The 22,055-nt window shown below is 47.8% G+C and overlaps 1 protein-coding gene across 2 annotated transcripts in view; it reads left to right on the top strand.

Annotated features, from left to right (window-relative positions):
* LOC147894104 (myosin-1-like) overlaps positions 1–22,055 on the top strand; it is an 89,023-nt gene that overhangs the window by 43,637 nt on the left and 23,331 nt on the right. The window contains exon 15 of one of the 2 annotated variants that reach the window (XM_087385072.1): positions 5,408–5,485. In XM_087385072.1, coding sequence (XP_087241198.1) covers positions 5,408–5,485 — 78 coding nt within the window. Of the gene's footprint in view, positions 1–5,404; positions 5,486–22,055 lie in introns of both variants that reach the window. The other variant, XM_087385071.1, reaches the window with a different exon arrangement.

The following is a 22,055-nucleotide window of genomic DNA, read 5'->3' as shown; positions in this document are numbered from 1 at the left end:
GTCCATATCATGCTGTCCCCACCCTCAGTACAACCTTAGCAGCCCACCTTCATTCCAACCCCTCTCGAGATCCAGTTCAAGTGCAGCAGCCCACCTTCATTCCAACCCCTCTCGAGATCCAGTTCCCACTTGAACCAGGATATCTTAGGCCCCCACCGGATGCTTGGGACTTACTATTGACTGAGATACATAGCATCCGGGCCCGTCAGGTAGAGCTGACACATTACACCCAGGAGTAGGTCCGCATTATACACGAGCAGAGCATCCTTATCCAGGGACTCGGACACGACATCACACAGCTTCGAGAGGAGCTTGGGACCCTCAGAGCAGCGCTTGGAGGGACCCCAGTTACAGAGATGGAGGCACAGATAGCCACGACACAATCGGCTATAGTAGAGACGACTAGATGGGTGGACGTGGCAAAATGAGAGCCTGCAAAGGCAACCGTTTCAGCCGCCATACAGGAGCAGTAGTAGAGGGCTTCGAAGGCCCTCAACATTTGGATACGAGGGATCACGCAAGACAGCACCAGTACCACTACGACGCCCATGGAGGAGGCGATCACCTTTGTGACCACCACCATGGGGGTCCCTGACCATGGCATAGAGGGAGCATGGCGTGTTGGGAGAGATTTCAACTGAGAGCAGCCCGTAGTCATTTGCTTCAGAGATTCACATGCTGGACTACCGACACTCCGACGTCGAGCCGCTCTACGAGAGCATCCCACCTTGTCCGTGGACGAGGATTTGACACCACTACAGATTGAGGAGCGACGAGTTCTTCTGCAGCAGCGGGATGTTGCTCGCAAGGAGGGAAAACGGGCCGTGGTCCGAGATGGTAGCTTGTTGACCGGCACCCGTCGGACTCCCACCCGTATCCCCTAGGGGGACGGGGCCTATGAGACTCAGGTTTTTGAGACCCTAGACTACACCATTTGGAACTGTAATGGTACCTTATGGTTAGACCCAGGGAACTTCTCGGAGTCTTATACAAGACGAGACATAGTCTTTTACACGGAGACACACCATAGCCCAGAGCGTCCACTACTGATAGTCAGTGGCTACACATGGGAGTCAACCTTCAGGGATGAGACGAGGGATACAGGAAGAGTCCGAGGATCAGGTGGGGTCGCAGTATTGTACAGGTCTTCCCTCGTTGGAGCCATCTCCATTAGAGGAAGGACGCACACTCCCGATTCATGTAGATTTGGATCCGACGCACAGACACCCGTGACCTTTTCATAGCAATATGCTACTTCTTGCCAGACACATCCCACTTCGCCACAGTGGCAGGAGAGGAGGGTGAGACATCGCCATATGCACCCTTACATCAGGATATCCCAGACCTTTCAGTCCGCGGGGAAGTTCTCCTTGTTGGGGACTTCAACGCCAGGATGAGCACGCGCCAGGCACCACTCCTGGACTTCCAAGACGACTCTATGATACTACCAAACATGGACCTAGATGGAGTAGGTATGACCAGGACCTCATCAGACTGACACGGGCCTGTTACACCATATGGACACACGCTCCTTAATCTGGGTAGGATGCATGATCTCATCATCTACAACGAGCTTGACCTATGGTCCTCTCCTCAGGTGGTTTTACTTGCTTCCCACACGGGGGGGGGCACTAGTGTAGTAGATTACATCATGGGATCCCCTACCTTCGCTTCATGTATCGTCGACTTCACCATAGAACCACTCCCTCCAGGAGCTGATCACACATACCTATTCTTCACTATTGCCACCCCACGCTTAGCCACACCACACACACCACATAGGAAGCACGACACCTACCATGACATACACTTTGATCACAGCCTCTCATTGGCCTACTCTGGACGCCTAAAGAGACTCCTAACCTATATCGATCACATACCACTCATAGAGGACTGTGCTGCCCTGATTAGTCGCACACTCCACGAGGCTGTTCTCCAAATCTTTCCCCACACCACACGGTCCACTAGACCACGACCTCTTGGTTCTGTACCTTGTAACAATTGGTACGTTGTGGAGTGCAAGGATTATCGCCGACAGCTCCGACTTGAAACCAGATATCACCTCCCGAAAGAAGTAGGCATTACTTTGTCTCGTACGTCGAAAGAAGTAGGCATTACTTTGTCGAAATGAGGAGGAGCTACTGCACATCTTGTACAGCAACAACTCTAAGGATTTTTGGTGGAGATTCCTTAAGCGTAGGTCTCCATCACCCCTCACCAACACGAGAGTCTGGCACACGTATGCACACCATCTTTATGATGTTCCACACCAGCCCAGTCATTGAGGAGGCCAGATCATGGAAGGAGAGGGTATATTGTTGCTTTGTGGATTTCCGCAAAGCCTTTGACACAGTACCTTGAGCTCGTCTCATCACACACCTATAGACACTGGGATTTGATCAAGAGATCATTTGGGCAGTCATGGCACTGTATGAGAGAGTCTCAGGCCGAGTTCAGACAAGCGCAGGTTAGACTGATGAGATCTTGAGTACCATAGGGGTCAAACAGGGTTGTCGCTTATCACCAACCCCGTTTGGCCTCTACATCGATGAGCTTGAGACTTTCATGGGGGTGTTCAGAGGGACCGGTTGCTCACTTGCCGGGATCATCATTAGGATTCTTCTTTATGCAGATGACGTGGCACTGTTGTCGTCCACACCTGAGGGGCTCCAGCGACACTTGGATGCACTGCAGGCTTTTTGTTTATGCCATGATTTGGAGGTCAACCTTGGCAAGACCAAGGTCATGATCTTTAACACCTCTCGAGTAAACATGCAACGGAAGCAAATTACTTTTACTTTCGGTGGGTCACCAGTTGAGATCATATCCTTATACATTTACTTGGGGGTCATCTTCTCCGGCCCGATGTTCACGATGAGACCAGCGATGCAAGCCAGACTGAGCAGGGGATACGCCTCACTGGCTCGGCTAGAGAGACAATGCTTCCACTTCCACTTCCAGGACCCTCGGACCAAGGCTTCTCTTCAACTCCTTGGTCCGACCAGTCGGTATGTATGGCAGCCCTTGTTGGGGGCCGGACATGTCAGAGATAGAGTGGACACGGGTGGAGCACCTGTAGATCCTCATGCTCTCACGGATGATCCGGGGGAAACCGTTTGTACCACATCACATCATTCATGCTGAGTTTGGTGCTTCTCCACTCCAGCTAGATGCAGCCTTTTCAGACCATTACATATCTACACCGGGTTAGATCATATGGGGATTGCACATTAGGGAGACAGAGGTTGCCATGGTTGGCTCTCGATTCCTCCATGAGGTTGGCAGTAGAGGGAGACCAGTGATGCTGGTATGCACGGACTCACAAATGGTTTGTGAGACTAGGGTTCCACATCGATAGGATACCTCCTTTTCAGTACAGTTTAGATGTCCCTCCGGTATTCCCACCCACCATCTCGATCGGGCCATACACCAACCAGGTCATTCGAGAGGATCTCTTGCAGCTATACATCTTTAGGACCTAGTTGGAGCCGAGGGAGCTTCCAATGAAGCTGAGTTTCTACAGAGATTACTGTCTTCGTATTTCGGAGAAGGGATTCATCACACCACCGGGGTACACTGAGCTTCATATGCCTCACTCACTACGGATCTCCATCGGACAGTTTTGGGTATCATCACACCGCCTCCGCATAGAGAGCGGCAGAGCAGAGGGGATTCCTAGGGAGCATCGCCTATGCATATTGTGCGACTGTCAGGAGGTTGAGTTGGAGGAGCATTTTATTTTTAGGTGCCTAGTGTACTATGAGATCCGAGGCCACTACCACTGCCTCTTCAGAGACGGCTCCGGGCTCCTTTCCATATTCCTCGCCTACCCAGATCAGAGATGCCTCGTTGCCTTCATTCACGAGGGGATCCAACATAGAGAGTACTTACTCAGGCGACGAGGCTTGGCCACATCATCAGACACCTCTCATAGCAGGATCACAGAGTTCTTCCCATCGAGTGACATTGATCGTCCAGTCTCTAGCCACAGACGTGATAGAGACCTCGACCCGACGACCGCAACACGACACACGAGACATCGAGGAGACACACAGATCACTCTGGGGGACCTCCCGTCATTGTTTAGACCCGGGATACGTCCCACGGGAGTCACGGTGGCTCTGGTCTTGTGTTGAGCCTTGTCCAGGAGACCGAGACGCATGGCACCCCTTGACGGGGCGCCAGCATCCCATCACCGGCTATGCACCAGCCGGGGCGACATGACATACGGAGGATTCCGCTCCGCTCCAGTCCTTTTCTTTTCATTGTTACATCCATATGTATTTGATTATGTATGATCAGACTTAGGATTCAGCACGGGTGATGATGCTTGTTTCAATAGCTCCACCCTTACTATGATTTGTATCAGGTTTTCTTTTAGTCTCATAGACCCATTGGTCTTCCGAAGAGTCTAATAAAATTTCTTTCTTTCTTTTTGCGACATATCTTCTCCCCTTGGTGTTTGTTGCTGCTAGCATGCTCTCTGAACCTGGGCGTCCCCATTCTGGGCCTTTTTTGAAGCTTTGCCTCCTTTTCTTCGTCTGAGGCCATATTCTTGGACACCTCTCTCCTGGCTCCTGTTTGGTGCAAGGCGCACTGAATTCTGAGCTTGCTGTGAGCTGGAATCTTCATTCTGGTGGACAAATTCATGGCGGATTTGCTGCTGATTGCTGGACACCTTCTTCTGTGACCTTTTTTGGTGTGGGAAGGTAGTCAAGGACAGCTCCCTCTTGCCAGAGTCTGCTATCTGCTGTTTGACCATCTTCTGAGGCTGTTTCGAGCTGAAACAGGCTCCATTTGCTGGACGAATTCTTGTCTTCTCCTTTTGCTTTGTGCTACCACCACTCTTGCTGAGTTTTGGAAGGTTGGATGCCCTTCCATTGGCTCGGGAGAGGATTGGGGCACTGGTTGTGACACTCTCTTCCTGGGGAAGTAGTGGCAAGCCTTGGGCTCAGTAATGGCTTTGATTTGTGTGGATGCATTGATTGGCATGAAGTTGGGTTGTTCTACTTGAGATATGCTTGGCTATTGAAGGGAACCAAGAGGATAGCACTAAGAGTTGGTCACTTGTACAGCCACGGGTTGGCATTGTACTGGGTTGCACTTGCGGGTGAGTTCAAGAAGGGAGTTCCTTGTATTTGAACTAACCAGTGAATAAATAAATACCGCAAGGGGCGCCAAGTGTTGGGGCCAACAGGTGTCATTGTGTATGCTATTGAGTAGGGGCATTCTAGCCTCCCTTGTTTTGTATGGTTCAGTGATGCTATGCTGTGGAATTGTATGCTCTAAGTATTGTGTTTGGGCAATGGAAATGGAACATGGTCGTTGTATTTTGGTGTTGGTGGTTGTATTTTGGTGTTCACTTGGCAAGGGTACCTTGACATTTGTTTTATGGCTTATGTAGCAGGAGTACATCTGTGAAGGAATTGACTCTGCAAAATCTGAAGTTTCTGAGAACCACGAATTCATTGAACTCTTTAATAAGGTCAGTTGTTATGGATAACATCATCCAAGCACCTTTTTTGTTGGATTTGAATGAGCAAATGTGTGCCTTTTTCAAGGGGCACCTGTGTCCCACTTATTGAAAGAGATTGAAAAATTGTTGCAATCTTGCCATGAGAAATCAATCCACCTTGCTGCTCTTTCCTTTTAACGAGTAGTAATAGAATCAAATCTTGCTTGATCTTGTGAGTCTAGTCGTTGGTCTTCGTGAAAGTAAAGATATTATTAGGAATGCTTGCATTTTGAGAAAACTAGTCTAGACAATTTTTTAACCCAGACTTTGTATGAGATAATTCATCCCCCCGAATCGTAACCTTCACTAGATTTTTGTTTGCTGGTCCGTGAGTGTTGATTGGTTTTGAGTAGATGATGTTAATCTATCTTCACCTTTGCAGTAAGGAATTTGAGTCACATCAATTTTGTGAGTATCAATATCCCTTGACATTCATGCCCCCTTACCCCCTTTCTTGTGCCCTGGTTGCACTCTGTTCATTTTGTTTATGTTTCTGTTCTAGTGAGAGAAAGCAAGAGAGAAGCCACTTGCCATGCATTTCCTTAAATGGATTTCAAGGCTTTCAAGTGCATATAATGATGCCTTTAGTTGCCAAGCTTAAAGTTACAGATCCCATGTTGTAAATTGGGCATCCTAGTAAACCATTTGTGGTTGAAACGGATGCTAGTGACTATGATGTTGGGGCAACATTGCTCTAGGACAGCGGACCAATAGCTTTTGAACGTAAGATAATGCCTTGAGAAAAACTGGTAGTGCGAATCAATTTTGCTTCATCAAGATCCAATTTAGACATGTATGACTCTCTTACTAGCCTTTATCCCAAAGATGGTTTCTTCAAACGTATTTTGGATGAAGCCCCTCTTGGTAACAAAATTAGAGAGTACTCCATTCAAAATGGTCTGCTTTTCTGAAAGGATAAGGTTGGCGTACTTGCGGCGGTGAGACATCATATCATGTATGAATGTCATGATAGTCCTAGTGTGCTGGACACCCAGTGGTACAAAGAATTTTGGATCTTGCTAAACGAACCTTCTTTAAGTCTAAAGTTTTGTTAGAAATATTAAGCCAATAGTCAATGTTAGGGTAATAGTATTGGGCATTCTTCACTGTCAGTTATGATGCCCAAATTGTCTTTTGCTTGTTCGTATGAAATTTTCTCATGTCAACGATTCTTCTCACCTCATTAGGGAGATCTTGTTCATAGCTGTTGATGGCTCTGATTTCCGTCTTTATTATGTTTGTTTTTTTCTGGGATCAAGAAGAATTTGCTATCTCTTCCCTCTTTCACAAAAACGGGATGTCTTGTCATTTTTGAACGACACCTTGTACATCAAGCCATCGTCACTGCAAGGGGACGTTGGAAATATTAAGATAGTGGTCAATCCTAGGTTACTAATATGGTTGATGGCACTTTTTCCCTCATTGAGGTTTGTTTCCCTTAACAACAGTTAGTGGTTTGTAAAGGTCTTAACCCTAGTTAGGATTACATCCTAGGATTTTAGGGTTTTATACCCTTGTACTTCATTGCAGCCTCTAGTTCTCAATACAAAAGTTTAGCGAGTTGCTGCACCCTGCTTCCATTTCTCACAAGCTTAAATTGCTAAGCCTATGGGGCATTTTTGGAGGGTTGTGTACAATACACTCAGCTTAATATGAGTTCTATTGATCATTCTGAAATGAATGGATTGATAGATAGGGTCAATCAGACTGTGGAGGATATGCTAAGAGCTTAGGTAGTTTGAGTGGGAAGAGTATCTTTTGCTATTAGTGTTGCTTACAGTAGTGCTAAGCATTCAGCCACCCAAATCAGTCCATTCTTGCTGGTGTATGGAAAGGAACTCGGAGCCCCTTGGGTAAGTTGTGGCTTGCAGAGTGTCAAGGTTGGCATTGCTGTTTATTGATCGCAATGGCAACAAGATATGTTGCAGTTTGTAAGGGAAGGTGTACAAATTGCTTAGGATAGGGTGCTGTTCTTTTGCTAATCAGAAGTATTCATGTTGAGTGTTCTCGAAGGGCCAGTGGATTTACTTGAAGATCCCTGGAGGTTTTCAAGTAATATAAACTAGTTGGGTATATTAAATATCTTTGGTGGTTTATCCTTAATCCCTAAAAAGATCAATGAAGTGGCCTACAAGTGTGAGAAATGCAGCGGATTTGAATGGAAATGAAGAGAGAGAAAGCAAACCTCACACACACAAAACTGGAATGGAGAGAAAGAAATGAGAGAACTGCAAGTGATCTCCGGACAAAACCCTCGTCCGGTGGGGAAATCCCTGCGGAATAGAAGGGAAACCATGCTCCACAATGAGATACCAACATTGAGGGAGGTACGCCTATATATACGCTGCCTCCCCCTCCCTAGTTGGCTGAGCATAGGGGCCGACCCTTGCTCTAGAGGCCACCGGCCGACCCACTTCTAGACCACAAGGACTGCTCCACAGCCCTATAAGGAGGGGCGTCTCCCCTGCTCAACACAGCCCGACTGAAGGCTCGCTAGGCTGACCCATCAGCTATGGGGGCCGACCACCTCAGCCTTACACAAGGGGCCACAAGGCAGCCCTCTAGGGCCCTTTGCCTCTCCACCTATTGGCCAACCAGGACGCCACTCCCAGCAGGCCTATGAGGGACGGCCACGCTGCCTATGAAAGGGCTCCCTCCTGCCCTATACTACCCAACCTGCAGGGCTAGATGGCCAACTTTCAGGTCGGCCCATCTCAGCCTCAGAAAAAGCTCCACAGGGGCAGCTCTCTGGGTTTTGGGGCAGCCACACGTGCCTCCAACCCTGGGCAGAAAGGTGGCAACCAACCTACCCTACTCTGCTCACGGGGGGACGGGCACACCCACAACCGGGCCCTCACTCAGCCTACCCTAACCTCTCACGGGCAAGCAAGGCCCTCTTTCTATACTGCGACATCAGGAGATGTCGACCTCCAACACCCCCTCTCAACTGGGTGTGCCGTGGTAACAACGGGAGGAATTTGTCGTGTGATGCGGCGTTGCTGAAAACCACCCATAGGTATTGTCGAAGAAGCCCCCTCTTGGCACGAACCATCTCAGCACGATCACTGGTGTGGTTGCTCCCAGGCCACAAGTGCTAGGTATACTCCTCTGGCTCGGTATTGGTACAATAATTTTACTGGTCCAACAAGCCACTGATACTGCCGTCAGTGCAAGGTTTGCTTCCCTACATGGGCACTTGTATCTCAGAGCTATACAATCCCCTCTGAAGTCCCTTCTTAGGTCCAAACTGTTACACTGAGCCCAGATCGATGAGCCTTGGTGCTCGAGTAACAATGGACATCTAATAGCTCACAAGGATTAATCAACTGTGTCTAGATTCCCGCATTGGCAATTTGTTGACCCATCTGGATCTCCAGCAGCTCATCTTCCAATGGCTGCAATAGAACACAAGGGAACCCCCTGGATCTACTAGATCATGACGTCCAAACAAATTACATATGGGTAACATACGGCCACGTGAGTTAGTCGAAACAACTCTTCATGGCTCAAGGTCTTGCCTAAAAGCTTGCCTCGATGAAAAACTGCTTCGCCACTGCACGTGTTTGGTAGGTACCTGTGCCACTAACAAGCAAGCAATCCTCCATCTGGATCCAGGAAGCCTGTTGCTGGTAGTGCATCCTGCCGCGTGCTACTAGAAGGTTGGAATAAATGACATGGCGGCCGTAGACGCGTCCTGCTGGTTACTAGTCTCCTCACTGTTCCTTTGAGGACACTGCTGCCACGACATGGCGGCCGCAGATGCGTCCTGCTGGTTACTAGTCTCCTCACTGTTCCTTTGAGGACATTGCCGCCAGTAGTGACCTTTCTGGCCACATTGGTTACATGTACATGACACCTTCAGTACTTCCCATTCCTCAACTGTCAACTTCCTTCGTCCTTTCTGCTTAGTAGCCAAAGCCTCAGGCTGACTCTCATTGGTACGATCTACAAATCTCTCCTGATCAAGGACCATCGGGCATAGTTTCCAGGGAACGGGAACGTTTCGGAAATTCGGGTGTCAGAACGGGAACGTTCTGGGAAGGGGGAATGAAAACCGGAACGCCATGTCATACAGGACACGTCATCATATGGCTTAAAACTATGTTAGAAAATGAAAGAAAGTAACATTTTACAGTTTTAAACTTTATATACAAGCTCTAAAATACCCATTTGAAACTTTCAAAGAGCAAAATTTTTCCTTTTTTTTTTTGACGTTCGAGGGCCGTTCTGGTTTCGGCTTGCTACCTAGAACGGTGTTCCAGATGATCCGGATGTCGGAACGCCGTTCCCTGGTAACTATGCCATCAGGAGCAATTCCTCCCAGGTCAACATATTAATCCTTCCACTGGTTATCAAGGACAAATAGAATGCACCATACTGAGAGGTGGGACAATATTGATATGGCCATGTCCTCGGAAGATATTTGCTTCCCCGCGAGGAGGATCTCCTGCAGTTCCTGTAGCTTGTTGATGTGCTCTCGCATTGATGAAGACTTCTTGGGATCCGACAATCTCATCTGGACTTCTAGGGAAACCCTCTTCATGGGAGAGGCTCGATGGTGCAAGGATGCCAAGTGCTCCCAGATACTCTTGGCCGCTGTTATATGCTTCACATGATTAATCACCTGAGGTGTACATCAAAGAAATATAAATGCCCTTACCTTGGCATTGACACAGTCCCACAACGGAGCCAAGTTCTCAGTCTCCTTCAGCTGTAGGATCCCTTGATTGGCCGCAAAGGGATCGATCGAGCCTGTTAGCTCCCACTAGTATGAAGTTTGCTAGATCATATGACTCTAGCACAGACTCCATCATGAACCGCCAAACACCGTAATTGAGGCCATCCAATTGGCAGTCGATCGGGAAGGTGGGCAAAACTGCAATTTTGGCCTTGCTCTCTGCCATCTCGGGCAAGGTAAACATGTCGGTATGAAGAGGAAATTGATCTGGCAGAGAGAGTGGTGGGAGGTAGAGAAGGGCAGTTATTACGGAAGAAAGGAGAGGAGATGACTCAAGGATTTGATGAAGAGGCTGAGGGCCTTAAGTACCGTCAGACTTAGCTATCCCGACCCTCGAGAACTCGTCGTTTCAAATGTGAAAACACCCTTCTAATTCACGCCTTCGTTGACAACCATACGGTCCACACCTCTGCACACTCCACCTCACAAACACCTCCGAATAGCAGCCCTGAAGGAAGAAAGGAGAGGAGAGGACTCAAGGATTTGATGAGAGGCTGAGAGCCTTAAGTACCTTTAGACTTCGCTGTCCGACCCTCGAGAAGAAAGGAGAGGAGAGGACTCAAGGATTTGATGAAGAGGTTGAGGGCCTTAAGAACCTTCAGACTTTGCTGTCCCGACCCTCGAGAACTCCTCCTTTCAAAGGTGAAAACGCCCTTCAAATTCACGCCTTCGTTGACACCCGTACGGTCCACACCTCTGCACACTCCTCCTCACAAACACCTCCGAACAGCAGCCCTAAAACCTCCTCTCAGGTTGTTGGCTCAACACTCCATCCACACCTCAGGTCTCTAGCCAAAGGTCTCTAGCCAATGGTGTCTCTGATACATGTGAGAACTGCAGCGGATCTAAATGGAAATGGAGAAAGAAAGAAAGAAAGAAAGAAAGATATATTAACGTTCGTAGGAGGCCTCGCGGGCCTATGGGACAAAGTACGAAACCAGGTAACTCATACGGACCACTGTGGGTCAAGGCAAAGGGCTCACTAAGGTCCTTGCTAAGTACTAAAATGATATACTAGTACAAAATAGCAAAAAGTAGCAAAATAGCATGAGGGTGGCATGAAATTATTAAGTGCTCAGAGCGAGAGTCCCAAGTACATGAAACAGCTCCACGTATTCAGGCTCCATGGTGGCTCTCTGATGAGATGGAAAGAGCTCACGTATCTGCATCTATCGGGTTGTCTCCTATGGTGGTGGAGGGTGTGGTCTCCTCGATCTTTTGGATGGGCTATGTCAAGGGTGACGCCTCGCCTCAGTCGATCTCCCCCAAGGAGAGCTGAAATAGGTCGAACCTCGATCGTGTGTGCTCTGGTCGCCTGTCACGCCGTGTACACGGTCTTGGTCTCCCTCGTCTAGTAGTGCTGTGTCGGCTCTCTCCACTGATCCATATATCTCTCATGTCGGCTAGCTCCTCCTCCTCTGTCCGAGAGTGCCCTGGAGCTAAGTCAAATGCATAGAAATCCGTGACCTGTCTCTGCGCTCGGTCTACCTCAGTACGCTGTGGTGTGGTGGTCCCATCTTGTTGCTCTTTGATATGTCGTAGTAGTGTCTCCTTGTGTCGTCGCATCTCCATCAGGTAGAACCCAATACATACCTGGTCTTGGAAGTGGATTAGTCGTGAGAGTAGGCCAAAGCTGTGCCCCTCCCAAAAAAGGTAGTGGTAGCGTCCTCATAGCTCATAGTAGGCTTGACAGACACATCGAAAGTGCTCTTCTGTCTCGACTGCCCCCATCGTGTACAAACTGCAAGTCCGTTGCTCTTTGGGTATGCGTGAAGCTTTCCTTGCCTCGATTCTCAGCTGATGGGACGAGACCCGCATTTGCCCAATGGCAATCCTTACTGCGTGTGAGACTTCTTTGTCCTTGAGATACTTAGGTCTGATGATGAGTCCATCCTCCGGTACTCTCTGAAAGTGGTCATAGTAGAGTTGGGTCTTGGTGGGGAACTCCGGTCCCCCCCCCCCCCCCCCCCCCAAGTGCGAGATGTGTGGAGCTGGAGGAGATCTAACCGTATGATGCGGTTAATCTCATCTCGTGGAATCAACTCGGGCGGTGCATCCATGCTATACTGAAACAGGGGAAGCCGATCCATCTGAATGCCGTGACTGGAAAACCATGCGGTGATGCGTGCAAACCATGCTATACCTACCCTCCTCTCTGCTAGTCGTATGGAGGACTCTAGTGCTAGCCTTGGAAGTCTCTTGCAAGGTAGGTCCCAAACTTTGTGCAGGAAAGTCACTGTCTGAAAAATAGCATCAACTTGGAAAGGGGTCATGGCAAACTCTGCCTGTACTATCTAATGGGGGACCGAGGGCTTACTCCGAATCATCCTAGAGCTCATAATCACCTGTAGCCGCTCAAATCTCCTCCATTCTGCTACTGAAATATCACACCCCCAAAAAGGTGCCGCATACATGGCAGTCGGTCTCATTTGAGTGTCGAAAAGCCAACACTTCATTGGTGGATCTTGGAAGTGCGCCTGGAAGCACTGTCGCTCTAGTCGGGCCAAAGCATCGTGCCCTCGTGTGAGTCATGCTTTGGCTGCGTGGGTCATCGTGAAAACTGGCCCCTGTGAAAACTGCACCCAAATATGTGTAGGACATCACATGGGATGGATTCTTGCAATAAAGGCATGGGGATTTTGAATTACCTCCTTTACTTATGTTGAACATGCACTTGAGGATTTTCAGGTCCCCATATTTCATATGCCAATCAACTTGAAAGTCTCCCTTGCCTTCGACATGAAGTTGACATCCTTGAACTAGGTTTTTTATAACTGTAGGTATTCTTGTATGATGAAACACCCAAAATAGAGTTTGGTGGTCCTCTATCTTTACCTACAATTAAAAAAATAGCCTCTATTTAAGTTCAACATCAACTAAATATAATCAAGATTAAAACTCAACATAAATAAAAAATCATGCTTACCTCAAATGCACCTAACCACCATATGTGCTTCTTTGATTGTACCTTGAAATTCTTTGGGTCTACTTTTGTTATTGATTTATCAAGTGCCCTATTCATAAGCATGATAGTCACCCTTTCAATCTTCCTCTCCTTAGCACTCGCATTGGTACACCTCAAATACTTCACTAATCCCTTAAAATTAGGAAACACTAATTGGGGGCCCTTTGGAGACCCCAACTCTCCCCTAATAGGTGGAGTGGATGGAGAAAGGGGGATGAAGAGAGGTAGAGAGATGGTGCGAGAAGGGGGGTGGAGGAGGTGGGGGTGTAGAGAGAGGTAGAGAGATGATGGGAGGAAGGGGCATGGTGGGGTGGTGGGCATAGTGGACATATCAGGTGGTGCCTGCATGGGGACATCATAAAGAGAGCATGCATAAGTGTGCCAAACACACGGGTCTGTGATGGGTATAGGTGGCTTCCCCTCCGATAGAAGCCCCCAGCCAATGGTGGGATTCCCTCCTTGAAATGAATTGATCACCTCGTCCATTCTGTGGGTGAGGAAGGCCCGTCGCTTACGGCGTGTCAGTCGTCGTGAGATCCATTGTGCCTCGAGTGATGTCAAGGGCTCGCTCACGTGTGAGGTGAGCTCTCATCTCTCTGCACTCACCATCATACCTAGGATTCTATGGCATCTTCCCTAGTGAGGCACGTCCAGATCGAGTTGTGGGGAAAGACCTGATGGTTGCGTCCATGACTACTGTGGCAAGGGTGTTTGAGGCGTGGGCGAGGTCTACAACATCTCTAAGTAGTAGGGCTGGAAGTCCCTTCGCCAGGTTGCTCACTTAGATGGGGTCCAGGGCACGATCAAAGTGAACCCTTGTACACGAGTGGGCGTGGGGGGGACCCTCCTTGTGATTGGCATAGTGGTAGAGATACAAAAGGCTAAGGACGAGTGATCAGCATCGAGTGGGGGAGGGGGCACAATAACGTTGTATATCCGTGAGGTAAAGGCCAAGGGACCCAATAGGTAGTCCAGTGTGCTTGTCCCTCCGCCATGTGGGAAACAAGTGAGACCACCGGATGATGGCCATCTCTGTAAACCATTGTAAATGATGAAATCATGAGCAGTCCCTAGCTCAAGTAGATGTTGTCCATTCTCTTTCACCTGTGGTGCATCTGCAGAGTGTCTCACTATCCCGAGCTCAGCTGCATCTAGTTGTGGTACTAAGAGGGAATCCGATGCAAAGTCTAGTAGGCCCACTTGCCTGTTCCCTGTGCGTGCATTGAAGTCACCAAGAAGGATGATGTCCCCTTGCCTGGAGAATTTAGTGATATCATCCTAAATCGACTCATACGGGCTGTGCCCTTTTGTGGCGATCTCACGTGCATAGGATGAAGTATCTGGGGGGAAATAACACACTGCTTTGAGAATCGGTCGTGCGTTTGGTAGTTGGACTCGTATCCACATGTGTCACGCATGCTCCTCTCTCCGTGCCACCAATATGAAAGCTCTCATGTGTGATGTAAAGAGGATAGCCACTCCCCCGGAACCCCGCACCCCTGTGTCTCTCCTCGTCTCCTTCCTATGAGATGACTTCCATGTATATCCTGTCACAGTGGGTAGTCCTCTCTCGGGGCTCTCATGTGTCTCAGTATAGAAGACCATGTCTCTGTCAGTGTATGTCTCCGAGAAACCACCCGGATCAGACCAGAGTGTGCCATTGCAATTCCACATTGCATTTCTCAGTCCACTTGTGTCCCCTTGGCCCGACACCATCATAATTCACCCTCTTCTTTCTCTTCCTTTTCTTCCTTCTCCCCTTGGTCTTGATCTCCTCTCTCGGATGATCACCGTACCACCTGTGTATGCAGCCCATTTCCCTGCTTCTTTCACTGCCATGACGTGTACCATACCTTCCCTCCGGTGTTCTCGCTGTAGGAGGGTGAGGTCATCATCCACGTAGACCCAGGTTCCTTTCAAGGTCACCCTTGTGCTCATGAGGGTCTTCCTATCCATGGCTGTTTGGAGCTTCATCACAAGTGGCCTTGTGGGTGCATCGGGTTTGCCAACTCTCCAAGCTGTCTCACATGTCAGGTTCACACCCATTTTGTTGAACAAAGCATTTGCATCTGCCATAGGAGTATCTCCTACTCTAAGAGAGAGAGAGAGAGAGAGAGAGAGAGAGAGAGAGAGAGAGAGAGAGATGTATTAACGTTTGCGGAAGAGCTCATGGGCCTATGGGACAAGGTACAAAGTACACCAAAAGGATGATCTCATACAAGCCTCAGTGGGCTGGAGCAAAGGGCGTACTAAGGCCCTTGTGCTGGGTGTTAAGACTGCTAAACTGATAATCTGAAAAACTGATATATAACCCGGAGACCAGCAACTAGCAACTATCTGACTATCTAAGAGATGTAGCATGCTGAGATGTGAGACTCAGGCTTAGAAGCCAAAGCCCGGCACCATGGTAGCTCGCTTGTGACTGGTGAAAATGTCTTGGATCTGCATTTGTCGGGTTGCGTCATGTTGTGGTGCCCGCATGTCAGCTATCTCCTCCACCTCCATCTCGATGTGTCCTGGGTCTGACTCAAATGCATAGAAGTCTGTGACATGATGCTGTGCTCTGTCAACCTCAATGTCCTGTGGCCTGATCGCCTCCTGCTGCTCTCTGATTTGTCGTAGTAGGGTCTCCTTGTGTCAGCGCATTTCAAGTAAATATAGCCCAATGCAAACCTGATCTTGGAAGTGGATCAATCGTAAGAGTGGACCAAAGCCGCTCCCCTCTTGGTAGAGGCAATGGCATCATCCCTTGATCTCATAATAGGCTGGGCAGACATATAGGAAACGCTCCTCTGTCTCAGCCACTCCTAGTGTGCAAAGCATACATAGTCGTTGCTCCCTGGGTATGCTTGCTGCTCTCCCCTTCTCAACCCTCAACTGATGAGATGAAACACTGATTTGTCGAATGGCAATTCTCAGTGTATGCGAGACTCCTCTGTCCTCTAGAAAGTGGTCGTGGTAGAACTGGGACTTGGTGGGGAGCTCCTGGTCTCCCGTCGAGACGTATGGAGCTGAAGGAGATCTAGCCGTATGATATGGTTGATCTCATCTCGTGGGATTGATTCAGAGGGTGTCCATGCTGTACTGAAGAGAGAGAGAGAGAGAGAGAGTTTATTAAAGTCTTCGGAAGACTGATGGGTCTATGAGACTGTGAAAATTTTGGTACAAACGAACTGTGAGGGTGAGGCTACTAAATGAGCATCGACACCAATGTAGAGTGCCAAAAATGCAAAATGATAGTACTATGCACAACAGTACAACATAGTCATGTCAGTGGTGGACTACATATCAATATCAAAATCCTCCCCAACATCATCATCATCACCAACATCAGGACATCATGGTGGGTGGGGTCAATGGAGGCATGAAATCAGCGATAGAGTGTGTTGTCGGCTGCTCACGGGTGTGGCCCTGTGACGTCTCCTGGTAATAGCTCTGCGCCTAACAAGGGCTACAATAACCCTTGTCGGCCGGGCTCCCGACTCTGAATAGAGAAGAGGGGATATCCCCGAGGTTAATTTGTGCGTCAATCCTTTGTCTGAGCTATCGAGTCACTAGCTCTGGGTCACGATCATGTTGAGGCCTCGTATCGTGGGGGTCTGTGTGATCTGGCAGGAATAACTCCGTGATAGAGCTCTGAGATGGACCTGCCAAGGAAGAAGTCTGCTCTTGTCTCCGTGATCAAAGAAGCCTCTTACGGTGCCTGATTGTCTCATGAATGAAGGCTGGCTAGCATCTTTGGTTTGGATAGGAGAGGAAAAGGAACAAAACCCCAGAGTTATCTCTGAAGAGGCAATAGAAATGCCCACGGATCTCATAGTAAACAGGACACTTGAAGATGAAGTGCTCCTCCATCTCAACCTCCTGTGTGTCACATAATGTGCATATGCGCCTCTCCCTGCGTAGGCCCTTTGCTCTACCGCTCTCGATACGAAGTCTGTGCGAAGAGACATGAAACTGTCCAATAGAGATCCTCAGTGAGGGGGGTAAGTGCATCTGCGTGTATCGTGGCGGGTCGATGAAACTCTCCTCTGTGATATGCAAGCAATGATCCCTGTAGAAGTTGAGCTTCACTGGAAGCTCGTGCGGTCCCAACCAGGTCCGGAATGTGTGTAGCTGTAAGAGATCCTCACGGATTACTGGGTTGACCTCGTGTGACTAGAGGGGAGAAAACGGAGCGTCCATATTGTACTGGAAGGGAGGGAGTCTATCCATGTGGAGCCCCAGTCACTCAAACCATCTCTCTGTGCGTGCAAACCTCATACACACAAAACTGGAATGGAAAGAGAGACATGAGAGAACTGCAAGTGATCTCAGGTCAAAATCCCTGTCCGGTGGGTAAAATCCTGCTGAATAGATAGGCAACCGTGCTCCACAATGAGATACCAACACTGAGGGAAGGGGGGCCCCTATATATAGGATGCCTCCCCCTCTCTAGTAAGCATGGGGGCCGACCCCCTGCTCTAGGGGCCTACTAGCCAGGTGGGCCGACCCACCTCTAGCCCACAAGGGCTGCTCCACAGCCCTATAAGGAGGGGCTGCTCCCCTCCTCAACACAGCCTGACGACTGAGGGTTCTCTAGGCCGACCCATCAGCTGTGTGGGCAGACCACCTCAGTCCTACACAAGGGGCCACAAGGCAGGCCTCTGGGGGCCTCTTGCCCTCCACCTACGGGCCGACAAGACTGCCATTGCCAGCAGCCCTGTGAGGGACTGCCACCCTGAAAGGGCTCCCTCTTGCCCTATACTACCTGACCTGCAGGGCTAGTGGCTGACTATCAGGTCGGCCCACCTCAGCCTCAGAAAAGGCTCCACATGGCAAATCTCCAGGTCTAGGAGCAGCCACACGTGCCTTCAACCATGCGCAGACAAGTGGCAACCAACCTACCCTACTCTACGCTCGGGGGGGGGCGCACACCCTCAACAAGGCCCTCAGTCAGCCTACCCTAACCTCTCACTGGGCGGGCACACCCACAAGCAAGGACCTTTCTCACTACCGTGACATCAGGAGATGTTGACCTCCAACAACAAGTGTTTACGTGATGGTATTCGGGTACATCTAGTCTTTTATATCAGTAGACTGAAAGAGAAGTTGGGTGTAGGATTTAATTTAGTCTTTGAAGGTAAAATTGGCAACTTGAGGATCTAACCACTTAGGTGCCCCATAAACCAGGCTGTCTTCGAGTTTATAGGGACCAAATCCTTAGAAATAGGATTGTTCCAAAGTTGAAGATTAAGTGGAAGGACTGCTCGAAAGAGGACAACAGTTTAATTCTTTTCAGAGCCAATTCTGAGAGTTTATGTGTTAGTCCTTCTCCGAATAAGGGAAGAAAATGTCATGTCTGCGTTTAGACATAACATGGCTCCTCTATCTTCGTAGATGGTTCATAATTTTATATGGAATACTTCACATTCAAAGAATAAATGGCATAGTCCCAACACAAATCAACATTGTTGGGATTGGAAATGTATGGTGAGAATAAAAAAATGCTTTGCAAACGAAGCCTCATATTTTTGAAGAATGTTTTTATGATATGACCTATTTCAAGCCCATCACAATGATCCACCACCCATTTGCATCACTTACTTAAATATGTATAGATAAAGATCATTTGTTTCTTTCCTTCGTGTAATAGTAAACTCCCTTAGTTGGTGCTTTCTTCCTCGTTGACTTTGTGTAACTTAAAATGCATTGTTATGTAATGGAGAGAGAGAGAGAGAGAGAGAGAGAGAGAGAGAGAGAGAGAGGGGTGATTTCAAAATTCAAAGGCTAATTACAAGAAGTGTTATGGAGGTCAGGGGTTAACCAAGGGTCACGCATGCTAACCGTGGGACATGTAGGACATGAGGTACCTTTGATACAGCTAGGGTACTCCCAGGACATCCTAGACCAGTATAACTGTGAGGCTTGGCTTACTTGGGGCAATCTTAGGTGAAGGGCCTTTGTCTAAAAGGTGGAGCCCCTCTAGGCGAGTGTTTGCCTAAAAGGAATACGTGCGCAGCTAGGACTATGTGGTATGGGATACATAAACTTACTTGGGAGTACAGGGGTCCGGGGTCGATTAGCCTCTAACGCGGAAGTGATCTACCGTTGGGTGGTAAAGAACTAGTCTAGACCATGTGTGTTGTTGTGTTTGTATTCTAACTTATGTTTGTCTTGCAAGTAGCTGGAGGAAATAGATAATGTCATACCTCCAGGTTAGCTGAGGCTAACCTTGTTAAGGGTGTTATAATAAGATAGTCATATATTCTTTGGAGCCTTTCACCGTAAACCTCTTAGGCTCTGATTGGGGATCACATTATCTCTGCCCTTCAGGGTGTTTGTTGGGAGCTTCGTCATCTATGAGGTCTTCTTGATGGGGATGCTCTCCAAATAGCAACCTCGTGTTGTTGAGTAAGCCAAAGAAAGAAGGGAACACAAACACACACAGACATGCACATGCGTGCATGCACATTGTAATCCCTGCTCTGAATCCAGAAATTGTACCAATAGTAAAGTCGAAAATATCAGTTGTGCAACTGCACTATTAGAAACTTACCTCATTGTGCTCATTTAAAATAGGTGTGTCACGCATAGTTGTGAAACTTATAATGTGAAAGTAACAGAACAGCTTTTAGAAGTAGATGAGAAAGTATAGACCAAAGCTATAGCCTACACACACACACAATTTTTTTTGATGAAATCTAGTTGTATTTGTATTGCAGAAAGCAGCCCTTTAAGAGAGGGCATGCAGCCACAAAGTCAAAAGATAGCAGTGTATAACAGCTATGCAGGGTAATTTTGATCATGGGCACAAAGACAATCTAAGAGCGATGTCTCTTAGAAATCTGCAAGAACACACACACACTTTTTTTAAAAGTAAAATCCAGTGTATTTATATCCTCATAAATTTACAAGATGGGAAGTCTCCAAAATAGAGAGTATCCGAAAGATCAGAAACATAAAAAGAAAAGCTCTATGCAAGAAGCATGGATGTCACCCTCATGGCAGGCATCATATAAGGATTGCCGCAATGAGGCTCGGAAAGATTCATATGACTTATGAATCTGGCGACCCAAGTATGCCAAATTATGCTCATTCCAGATTGTCCAAAGAGCCCAAAATCTGACCCATGAGAGAAATAGTGAATAATGTGACAAGGACCTCATATATCTTCCAAATAACCAAAAATGTTTCCCAAATCTGTGGCTTGGGAAACGGAGTCGAAGATGAGCTGAAATTCTTCCAAGGAGGTTCCTAGAACACGGGCAGTGCCAAAGCAAATGAGGGACAGTCTCTGAAGGAGCTCGACATCGTAAACATGTGGATGGTGCAATGTGACATTTTGCAAGTGTGATTCCCACTGACAAAGTGCCGGTCATGCATCTCCAAAGAAAAAGTCTTTGTTTCAAAGGCATTTTACACTTCCATAATATCCGGAGATTCTTCCGCCACCATGAAAGGGGCTTCCTGATATGCCACAGAGTATTAGCATATTGCTGAATCCATGGAGCAAGCTGAAGAAGTCTGTAGGCTTTGATGGAGGTCAAGAGAGGCAGAGGAACAGGATGAGAGCATGTAGTAGAGGGTTGCAATTGCCAATCCATAAGCCTGTCTGTGCCAGCCACAGGAGGAACAGGGAGAAGAGGATGTAACAAATCAGCAATTTTCTTCCATATCAGCCTATGATGCATTCCCAATGCATAGGAAGCAGTGGCCTGAGGAAAAGATAGGACATAGATCTGATCATCTACCACATCATTTATGTATCAAATTCCCAATTTCAAGAGATTATATGCCCGAATAGGTTCCTGTAAAGAAAGTGGAATGTCAAAGATGGCACTCCAATGAATACTTTCTTTCCTCATCGAGTTTAGTTATCGGGAGCCCATTTGACCTTAGAAAGTACTTGTTTCCAGTCAAGTATCAGAGCAGTAGAGAAAGGACAGCCAGGTATCTTCCCTTCAAATCTCCCAATGACAACCTCCCAATGATCAGTAGTCCAATGGCCATATGCCGATGTCCTCATGTTGACACACATGGATGCTATCATACAAGTCCATGGCTGTTGTTGACGGAAAAAAGTATGGAGCATAGTCGCCTTCCTTGCAAGTACATGATATCTTATATTGAGAACATTAAGTCCACCATGCATCCTAGGAGAGCACACCATTTCCATCTTCATCAGTCTCGATGCTTTCACAGCATTTTTTGTCCTCCATAACAGCTCCATAGCTTGAGACATAAAAGCTGAAATATCTTTGGGGGACCAATGTAACAAAGGCAAAAAGAACTGAACATAGGACATTACAATGGATTGTACTATTTTGAGCTTGACATGAAGTGGCCAGGTAGAAATTTTCCAAAATTCCAATTTATGTTGAAGTCTTTGGAAGATCCATTTTAACTGCTGCTTCCTGGTGATATGCCATTTTATAGGATATCCCAAATGCCTGACTACATCTTTGGAATGCACCACCTGACTTGGCCAGAGAATAGAATGCCAGTCACATTGTTTCAGAGGAAGCAATTTAGATTTATCAAAATTGACATGCAATCCCGCTGCTAATCCATACAATGATAGGGTGGTCATAAGCATGTGAACTTCCCGGCGAGAATTTTGTGGCATAAAGAAGGAATCATCAGCATATGCTTGTGCCAAAAAAGATGCAGCCCCAGGGATTTTAAGACCAGTCATCTGTCCTGTGTTTGTAAGAAGATCAAGATACATCAAGAGGGGATGGGTCGCAATAGCATAGAAGAGAGCACTAAGAGGGCAGCCCTGTCTAACTGATCTCCCCAATGTCCATGACCGAGATAGATGACCCCCAAGAATGCACTGAGAACTAGAGCCAGAA

The sequence above is a fragment of the Dipteris shenzhenensis genome, chromosome 14, assembly GCF_047967505.1.
Source record: "Dipteris shenzhenensis isolate YYH24624 ecotype China chromosome 14, Dip_SZ_1.0, whole genome shotgun sequence".
NCBI lineage: Eukaryota > Viridiplantae > Streptophyta > Polypodiopsida > Gleicheniales > Dipteridaceae > Dipteris > Dipteris shenzhenensis.
Note: the sequence above shows the minus strand (reverse complement) of the source record. Positions and strands in the feature narration are given on the sequence as shown.